This window comes from Condylura cristata, unplaced genomic scaffold, assembly GCF_000260355.1.
Source record: "Condylura cristata isolate star-nosed mole 26May11 unplaced genomic scaffold, ConCri1.0 scaffold00013, whole genome shotgun sequence".
In the NCBI taxonomy this organism is placed as follows: domain Eukaryota; kingdom Metazoa; phylum Chordata; class Mammalia; order Eulipotyphla; family Talpidae; genus Condylura; species Condylura cristata.
The window spans coordinates 19,566,843-19,577,042 of NW_004567114.1; the positions used below are offsets into that span (position 1 = coordinate 19,566,843).

General features: G+C 54.0%; 1 protein-coding gene across 1 annotated transcript in view; it reads right to left on the bottom strand.

The window, feature by feature from the left end:
* Positions 1-2,813: 2,813 nt before the first annotated feature.
* The window catches only part of ESRRB (estrogen-related receptor beta), a 104,767-nt gene continuing 97,380 nt past the window's right edge, over positions 2,814-10,200 (bottom strand). Inside the window, exons 6-7 of the mRNA XM_004681674.2 lie at positions 8,476-8,745; positions 2,814-3,104 (exon numbers count right to left, since the gene is read on the bottom strand). Of these exons, the coding sequence (XP_004681731.1) occupies positions 2,860-3,104; positions 8,476-8,745 (515 nt within the window). The 3' untranslated portion in view covers positions 2,814-2,859. The remainder of the gene's footprint in view (positions 3,105-8,475; positions 8,746-10,200) is intronic.

Here is a 10,200-nt window from a genome sequence, read left to right on the forward strand (position 1 = left end):
CAGATACATGGGCCAGGACGGAAGAATCCTCGGGTGCTTGGTTTACATGGCAGGGGGCGGGGGAGGGAGGTTCTGGGAGAACACATAGACGCAGAAACAGGTACAGGTGGGTGCAGTGAGGGACTGCCATTTTAAAAAATATATACATCTGAAGAAGCCATTCCAGCCACATCATCATCATCAGAAAATAAACAATCTTTCCACATAGTGCTTTTCTTTGGTGCTGTTCCCTGGGCTTGGGCCCTTCGGTCTTGCTGTCATGAGCTTATCACCGCTTCCTCCACCCCCCAGGGCTGAGTTCTCCCATCTGCTGGGGGTAGGGGGCGGCAGGACTGGGAGGGGAGACTCTGGAGGAGAGGGTGGCCCCCACCATTGTGGGTGCCGTCTCTGCCAGGGCCTCCCAACCAACGTCTTGTTCTGGTTTTGAGACATTTCTACTTGATTTTTAAATTGTGGCCTAGGAGAAAGCTTTAGTTTCCTGGATGCAAAAAGCTGGGGCCACCGTCGAGGTTTGCTTGTGACAAAGCTAGTCCGAAAGCTTTAGAAGTGGGGGGGGGCGGGGTGCATAGAACCCAAACAAAACCCAGCCAATACCACCTTCTCCAGGTTGGATTTTTACATTTTATTTCTTGGTTCATTTCAATGATCTGTATCATGAGAGTACAGCTGAGAAGGGCTATTTCCTCTTTACAGATATTCCAGGAACAGACTTTGGGGATCAACTGGAGTTCTGTGATTTGGGGTGTCAGGCTCTCCTAAACTCATGTTGCCCACTCCCAGGGAGGCCCCGGAGCGGCCGAGGCTTCAAAGTGGCCCCTAAACTCCCTCTGGGCACCCGACACATGGAGCCCACACCAACACCTCCCCGTGGACAGTCCCCACGTCTAGTGCAAAGCAGCCTCGCCCCCAGCACCAAGCCTCCACCAGGACCGGTCCCCGCTGTGTCAGGGGCCCTAGTGCCAGGGATCTCACGGATGCACTCGGTGTGTTAAAGCAGTGTGCCAAGTGCCCACTCCCTTCAAACCAGTGCTGCGCCAGCAGTCACAGATGCCTCTAGAAAAGATGGACAGATGCTGGTGGTGCATGGGCCCCCGCCATGACTGACAACCCCAACCCTTGTGCTGCAGCAGGAAGGACACTCCAGAGCACAGGGCTACCCTGGAGGGAGCCGCCTCGCACCTCCCCAAGCACACAGCTCCGTGAGACCCAGGAGGCTCCCAGAGCGAGCCCCCAGCTTGCTCACCATGAGGGCGCTCTGAATGAGAGCTCAGGGGGGGTGAACACTCCGTCTCCAGCGCTCAGTGACTCTGGCCGCAGAGAAGGGCGCAGGTGAGGTCTCTACCCGACGTGGTCTAGCAAGGACATCAGAGCGCCACTCTGAGCTGCAGGGTTCGGCCAGTCCTCTGGTGAGGGGTGACCCTGGCGTGTCCCAACATGGATGTGTGGGGGCAGGGGTGTCTGGGGCGGAAGGCTGTGGAGGCAGAACCAGCAGCAACTGTCGTCCACAGAACGCAGCTCCTGGCCACCTGGCGTACTGGCAACGCAGGCCGGGCGGCCCGCAGGCCTCTCCAGCTGAGGGGGTTTGGGTTAGGGTGGGTGCGGAGTCCCCAGGAAAGTGTCCCAGATGTGGTTGCTCTGGTGTCAGGGCATTTTCCATCAGGCCTAAGCGTCTTCATCCTCGGGAGGTCCTCTAAGCTGCTCTCAGCCAGTGGGGAGCACAAGACGGGTGTGGGGCTGCCTCTTAAGTGGCTTAGAACAGATGTTTATGGTCACAGCCAGAAATCTCATGATCACCTCCTTATTTGCCCAGGACAGAGGGGTTTCCTGGAACACAGGCCTTTTGGTACTAACACCAAGAAAATCAGGACGAGCCAGGTGACCAGTCCCCCTCCACAGCGGTCAGAGGACATGGAGGTGTGTGAAGGGGTGGGGGCCCCTCCAGAGAGCTGGGACTTTCTGTGCTTGGCGGACATTGGCACGGGCTTCACCCCACCCTTGTAAGACTGCTGCTCTAGAATCGTGTGCACGGGGTACCCTCAGTTGGGGACAGGCCCCCACACAGCCTCACCTGCCTCCTGCTCTGGGCCTGCCCTGAAGTTGACAGAGGAAGACAAGCAAGTGGGGGGGGGGAGAATTTGGGGTGTTGTCTGGAGGCCCTCTTTTCTGCGCCAGCAGAGTTCCCACCTGCAGGCCCTGAAGTCATCCCAGCTAGCTGAACCCACTCCCAGTGAGCCCTGAGGTAGGGGCAGCAATAGCTGGACTCTCGGGGCAGGGGCCAGTGCACTGAAGGATGGGTGCCCAGAGCGATGGAGAGCTGAGGCAGCTGCTCTTCTGTTGGGGTGCTCAGGTTGGAGTGAGAGGAAGGATGGAGTGAGGGAGCCATCTGGATGGTGCAAGGCGATGGGCTTCTTGAGGGGTCCCCAAATCCCTCAGAGTAGGTAGATTTGGAAGCGAGTACTTGCTCCCAGCCCAGGCGGCACCAACCAGAGACCTGGACACTGAGCACGGCCCACCCAGGCCCTGGGGTAGGGGAGTGAGGAAATGCACATGGTTTGATGGAGAGCGGGGGTGCTGTCTCGGGGACTCCAGCCTCAGAGGCGTCAGCCCTGGCCCAGACCTCAGCACTGCCCATGGAGAAGGAAAAACATCCCAAAGAAAAAGCCCGTGGCGGATGAGCCCACGCCCGCCGTCCCGGCCCCCTCCCAGGATTTGCCCGCAGCGGGAGGTGAGCATCCCCTTCCTCCGGGCCAGCTGCTGGCCACGATACAGGGCTGCAAGCGCGAGGCCGGTGGCCGTGAGATCTTGGCGCGCCATCCGTCCGTCCGTCCGTCTGGGGGAGCGGGTCCGTGTGCTGGGCCATCAGACCTTGGCCTCCAGCATCTCCAGGAAGAGTTTGTGCATGGGCACCTTGCCCTGCAGCTTCACGCTGTAGAAGTGCTGCACAGCCTTGGCGGCCGTCTGCCGCAGCAGGGGCAGAGTGAGCAGCAGCTTGCCCGTCCTCCGCGGCTCCTCATGGCGCTGGCTCAGCTCGTAGTCCTGCAGCGCCTCGTGCAGCAGGTCCTGCAGCTTCTGGACGGCCTCCAGGTCCTCGATGTACATGGAATCTGCGGGCACAAGGGCAGGGTCAGTGGCAGGCCTGGGCACTGGGTGCCTTGGGCCTCTGCTTTGGAGCCATCAAAGCCTCTGTTTACGAAAGGGCTAAGCTACCCATCGTGGTCACCGAGGCCAGTGATGAAACCGGGCTCTCTATCTGCAAAGGACAGTGGCTGAGAAATCACCACAAGGGGCCTGACTGTGAGCAAACCCTGCCTCAAGGGTGCTGGGTGGACCCCAAATGCAAACTGGGGGAGCCGGAATCCTACAGCCCTCATTTTAGGCACAGTCTCTAATGTCCTGACTCATTTCCCTCCTCCGTGAAGTGGAACAGTCATGTCTCTCTCCAGGGGTTAAATGAGTTATTAGGGGTCAGGATTTAAATAAGAACTTGTTGCTGGTGGGAATGCAAACTAGTACAACCACTATGGAAAACTGTTTGGAGGTTCCTCAAACTGCTAAACATGGAGCTTCCCTACGACCCAGCAATTCTACTCCTAGGTATCTACCCAAAAGACACAAAAACACTGATTCAAAAAGATACCTGCATCCCCATGTTTATTGCTATTTTGTTTACAATTGGAAAGACATGGAAGCAGCCTAAATGCCCAAAAGTAGATGACTGGATAAAAAAGATGTGGTACATATATACAATGGAGTATTACTCAGCAACCAAAAAAGAGAAACACATGTCTTTTGCAGCAACTTGGATGGAGCTGGAAAAGATCATGATTAGTGAGATAAGCCAGAAAGAGAAAGAAAAATACCAGATGGTTTCACTCATAGCAGGAGTATAATGGACCAGGCGAGAAAATAACAAAAATAATGAACAACCATATACCAGAGACATTTTGTGGGGGTGGAGTGGGGAATGGGATCAAAAACAGGGGGGAGAGGGAGAGGAGAGAAGTGCACGGGATTATGGTGATGGCACACGGGTGACTTGGTGATGGGAAACCCGCGGGGATTACAATTGAGATGAAAAAAAAATGTACAAAATGATGTAAAAATAAACTGTTATAAAATAAAAAAAGAGAGAGGGGGTGGAAATAAATAAATAAATAAATAAATAAGAACTAGTTGCAAAGCAAGTGCCTGTCTAGTGGTCTCACCACCACGACTGCCACCACCACTGTCACCATCACCATTGCTGCCATCACCACCATCACACTCCCACTGTCACTACTACTATTAATCCTGCTATTGCTGGCAGACACCAGCTTTCAGAGCAGTCACTTACCTTACAAACAAGGGTTATAGATTATAGAGCCAGATGAAGGGGCCTTGTGTCTGGGGCCCTGTGGTGGGAGACATGGGGATGGATGATGTGTGGGACACAGGAGGAGAGGAGTCTGGGGAAGGAGGGTGTTAAACTCAGGCCCTTATGGTTCAAGAGAAAGTGATATATTCCCAGCCCTTTGGCAGCTGGGTGACGGTCTGAGTCTCCTGGAATCTACCTCCTAGCTTTGCAGAAAATAATCCACCACTCTGAACTGCAGTCTCCAGGGCACACCAAAGGTGGGTGGGGAAGGATGCATGTCAAAGGAACCTAAAGCTCTAAGTGGGTGCCCAAGGAAGGCTGGGGGAGCTTTGGGTATCGGCCCACAAGAGCAGAGCAAACCCTTGGTAGCCGCGGCTGGTTTATTAGCAGGCTGCAAAGGGCCGTGGCACCAGGTGGCTGACCTCGGCAATGCCTCCAAGCTTCTGTATCCACACTCTGCCCCTGCCTCCTGCCTCTTTCTCTTGGGGGATAGGGGAAAAACGCTAGAGTCTTAGATGTTGTGACTCAGGTTCTCTGAGATGATATAAGCAAATAAGAGCACATACCCGATTACCAGGCACTTCGTAAAAGGCACCTGATAAATGTGGGTTATTAGTGTAATTGTGAAGGCAGATCGGAGCTAATGCTCTTGCAGGGCTGGGGTCTTCCTGGCCCCCTATCCAAGACAGCACCCCACTTTCCTACCAATTGTCCCTGTGTGCAGAGGAGCTGGGCTCCATTCCACACTCCCAGCTGTTCATGGAGTGTGCACCCACCGTGCTCCCAGCCCTGGGAGGCTGGGGCTGGCCATCTAGGCTTTCTGCCTGTCTCCAATCCTTTTTTCCCATCCCCCACCCTCCCCAAGGAGGTGAAAATTGGCAGCTGCCTTCGAGCAAAAATGAAATAAAATAACATTGTAAGATTAATTTCTTTGCAATCCATCAGCAAGTCTGTATCGATGGCATTGATAAACTGTTAATTACAAAATCAATAGCTATGAATTTTTCCCGCTGTCAGGGAGTCTTGGAGGTGGCCAGGGCTGAGGGTGAAAGACGGCCACATAGGCCCCCCGGGGGCGGTGCTTTGGGGCCGCAGCCACCTGTGTTCCCCCAGCCTAGCGTCAGCCCCTGCGTCACTTCTGAGTGGTTCTATCCTGTGTGCCTGGTGTCAGCAGTGACACCCACAGTGGTCTGTGGGGCTGCCAGGATCTCCATAGACCTCCAAGGCCCCATCTCTCCTCGTCACCATCACCGGAGTGACTTTCCCTCCTCTCTGCCTGGATGGGTCACTCCACGTCCCCTTTCGTGGCTGCTTGTATGGCCCCTGTTCCACCCCACATCCCTGGAGCCTGTGATCTGACCCCAAATGCTCTGTTGGCCCAACCCCCAAAGAGGCCTCTCTCACCTGTATCCTGGCTCCCCGTGGCAACCGGGGCCTGGAGGGGCACCAACTCCTCCTTCTCCACCTTGAGGCTCTTTGTACCTGCATGTAAGCTCCAGAATGGCCTGGTAGATGCCACCCAAGCAAGGGGCCCAGCTTCCAGGAGCCTCCCTACCGGATATAGTGTGTTTCCTGACAAAGCTCCTTACAAGCTCATGCTACAGGACACCTGCTGCGGTCCAGGGCCATCAGGAAGGCTTGGCACTGAGGGTGGGTGGTGGAGACAGCTAAGGGGCTCCCATCTTCACCTTCCTCTCCCAGCCTAGCCAACCTGAGCTGCAGGGCTGAAGTGAAGTGGTCAGGAGCGGCCAAAATCAAGGCCATACCCCCTGGGGCGGGCCTGGCCAGCCCGGCTGCCCCTGGCTACGCTCCCCACTCCCGCCCCGGCCTCTGCCCATACTGTGCCCCACGTCTGCGCATCCCATCTCCTAGCCCCTTGGCAAGGATGCTTCAGATGCGTCCCTCTGAAGAGGTGAGCACCGGAGACAGAGGGGCAGTGAGGTAGTTGTGTGTTACGTAAAGGTGAGATCGGTCACTCTGCGTTTGTCAAAACCTATAGAACCAAACAAAACAGAGCAAGGTGGGGTGGAAATGATGGACTTTTGTTAATAATAATATATCAATATTGGCTCATTAATTGTAACAAATTGCCACACTAAGGCGAGATGCTAATAATGAGGGAAATTATGTATGGGGCGGGGTGATATATGGACTACAGTACGATCTGCTCGATTATTCTGTCAATCTAAACTACAAAAAAAAAAAAAAACCAATAGCATCATCAGTCTGCAACAAATACATCATAATTTTGGGATTTTAAGGTGCAAATGGTTTCTACGAAGGGACGTATAAGTTTGATGATTATTTTGCATAAGTTTATTCATGAAAGAGATTGCAAATACAAAAAAAAAAAGCTTCCTTCTCTGTACTGGGCCAGGTTCCCCTGAATCTTGGACAGTGTTCCCGTACAGGATTTATGGAGAGGTTACTTTCCAGAAGAGAGGGAGGCAGCTCTGGGCGAGGGGGAACAGGCTCTGATGGGGCAGCGGTCCTGTGAGCGGTCGGCAGCAAAACTCAGCAGTGGAACAAGGGTGGGCCAGCCCAGAAAAGAGGCTCTAAGAGGGAACCCAACAATGTCTCCTGGGTTTGCTATGAAGCCCCATTAGGGGGAGCGAGCTGTCCGGCTCTGCCAGGGTCTGCGGCTTCTCAGGACATGGACTCTTGGTAAAAGCATGGCACCGCCCGCACACAGCTGATTACCTGCAGGCTGTCTCCACCTGGGAACAGCTCTTCCTGTCTGTGTGCTGATGTGCTATGGTAATGATACTAATTGATATTAATCGAGCATTTCCTCTAGGCCAAGCGCTGGGTTCAGTGGTTTACCTTCAGGGCTTGTAGGAGGCTCCTGACTAGCCCCACCTAACACACAGGTGTTAGGACAGAGCAAAGAAGGTGGCCAACTTGCCTCAGGTCATGCTGTTACCAAACTGAGCCCACCTGACCCAGATTTGGACAATCAACTCTCCCTCATGTGGCCCTAGAGAATGGTACGAGTATTCCGATGTCTCTGTCCTCCTGCACGCCCCGCCCCAAGATGGTGCCGATGGTGCCCTGCCTACTGGACACCTGGAAGTGGACAGAGTCTACATTCAAGCTCACTCAACACCTTCCCCAACACCACTCCCCAGGCCATCCATTCAGAAGGCGGCGGGTGCTGGGGAGACAGAGGGAGGCCTCCTTATAAGGTCAGACTACACAACTCAGTTGGGAAAGTTCTCTCGAGTGCCTGAGCAGTGCGATTGGGAGATTCAGGGAATGGACGTAGGGGTTGGTTTTGGAATCAGAGGACCTGGATCTGAAACTCTTTGACTATGTGGTTCTGTGCAATTTGCTTCTCTTTTTCAAGTCTTAGCTTTCAAATCCACAAAGGGGTTAAAATAATGAGAACTTTGGGCCCTTCCTGGTGGCGCAGCGGGTTGGGGCACAGCGCTGCAAGCTGGCCTCAGCAATTTCAGTGAGAGTTCGATTCCCCTACCCTGGAGGTGATCCACTTGGCGCAGCAGACCTGTTCTGACCCGCCTGCTGCTCCCCTCAGCAGTGCACTTTGTTGATCTGCCTGTTCTGCTCCTCACTCTGTCTCTGGTGAAGCCTCTTACCCGCCCCGTACCTCTGGCCTGTACTCCAGTTCTGTATGCATAAATAAATTTTAAAAATATAGTAAGAACTTTGCTTATAGAATTTGTGAGAATTAAGTAAGGGCATGGCTAATTTAACAAGCTGAGCACGTAATATGAGCCAGGCATGTCGTATGCATGATATAAATAAAGCCCATCATCTTGTGGGTATCTGTCCCCAGTTTGCTGGAGAAGAGCTAGCACAGAGAGATACAGCTTGTCCAAGTGGGAGACTCAGGATTTGACTCTTAGCTGTAGAATCCGTGTCCTTGGCCAGGACACTGGCCTGAATGTTTGGGCCCAATACAGCGCCCTGCAAGTTAGGGCTTCGGAAGCGTCCAGCACTGCTGGTCTCCAGCACCGCCACTGGCACTCCAGGCCACTCTGAGACAAGAAACCCTCTAGCAGCCTCATGGCCAGTCCTTCCACTCACAGCCCCAGAGCTGTGCTCCCAGCCTGCGAAGACCCCTCGATGCTCTACCTGGATTCCCCCACACCTGTCCTCACCTGAGTTGGCCAGGGCCAGGGCCTTGAGAGTCACAAACTCCTCCTTCTCCACTTTGAGTTTCTTGTACCTACGCACCAGCTGCAAGATGGCCCGGTAAAGCTCCAGCAGCCCCGCAAGGCGGGAGTGCTCCTCGTCCATGATGTAGTCCTCCGCGTACACCAGCTTGTCATCGTAGGGCAGCGAGCGGTACACGATGCCAAGGATGAGGATCTCCATCCAGGCGCTCTGCAGCAAGCTCATCTGGTCTCCCAGCGAGAGGTTTGAGAAGCCTGTGGGGAGTGGGGGATGGGTGAGAAGAAGGTAGGTCAGGGCTTCCTGGAGGACTCACTGGTTTGGGGTAGGGGGGATTCCCAGGCTTTTCTGGATCCTGCCCCTCCTCCCTCTGTTCCTGCTGGACCCAGTGTCCTTCCCTTGGAGAATGAGTCAGACCTGAAATTCATGGAAAAGACTTACATAACAAGGGCTCAGTCAATGTTGACAGTTACTATCATTATTTTTGTTAGTTCTGTGGTAGTTTTCAAATGTCCAGAGGGGCTTCTGATTATTAAATGCGCTCATAATTTAAGGAGTTATTGAATTATAGCAGAAGCAGAGACAGCAGTATAGTGGAGCTTCCTGTCTGTCTGTTCAAACCACGGTTGGTTTTGATGTTTTAAAGTGACATTTGATCTTCAGCGCAGTCTCAGCTGTGGGAGACCAAAGGGTCCAGCCGGAACTGAGGACTCAGCTGTTCCTGGCCATGGAAGGCCCCAATGGCCACAGCCTGGGGCAGCTAAGGGCCAGGGGTCACTTTCTCCCAGGGGTCAGACCCCATTGCCCTGGCCATTATTCTCCATCTAATGATGACCTAGCAACCCCCGTCTTATAAGCCTAGAATCACAAATCTGCCTCCTCTGTGCGGCTTCAGCAGGGAACTGTGAGCCTGTCTTGTGCTAGCTCCAGAACTGTGAGCCTGTCTTGTGCAGTACTGGGCTGGCCTGGCCTTGAAGCTCACAGCCCATGTACCATCCCTAGGCCGACTTGGGAAAGCTGTGCAACTTTCCCAAGCCTCAGCTTGCTCATCTAGGAAATGGGTATCTCAGCACCAGCATCAGAGACTGCATGACAGTATTTACAGGGCAGGCAAGGAGCCCATTGAGCTCACAGCTATTACTGATGAGGAGGTGAAAGCCTTCCTTTGCAAAATAATAAGCTGGAATTACATTATGACTAGACAAAGTCCATGAAAATCTTGACTTGAGAGAGCAGCAGGAGGAGGAGAGTGATGGGAGGAAGCTTATGCTCAAAGCTACTGGCCACTAAACACAAGGCTTTGGCCATAAGTTGATGGCTGATTCCCGTGGCATGTGCCAGACGTCCTGGAGGCAGGAAGGTGTCAACAAAGCCATTTGCTCCTGTGACACGGGCAGCTGAAATGAAGAGATTTCCAGAGTAATTCTGCCTCTGGAACACCATCTGTGGCAGGGCTCTGGGCTGGGGCCGTGAGGGTGGAGATGCAAGGAAGGCACTCAGCACACTGGCAAGGCCAGAGCCTTGAGCAGAGGCTGATGGCTGTGGCTGCTACTAGACTGTGGTTAGGTTACCAGGGGCGATGGCTCTAGTCTCCCCTTCCCCACCCCCACAGTCTGGGGCCTGGGGCGCTCCATGGCCCCGAGTCCATCCCACCCACCTTCCTTGGCTGCCCATGTCTGTAAAAGTCACTGCCCTTAGATGCAAATTAAAAC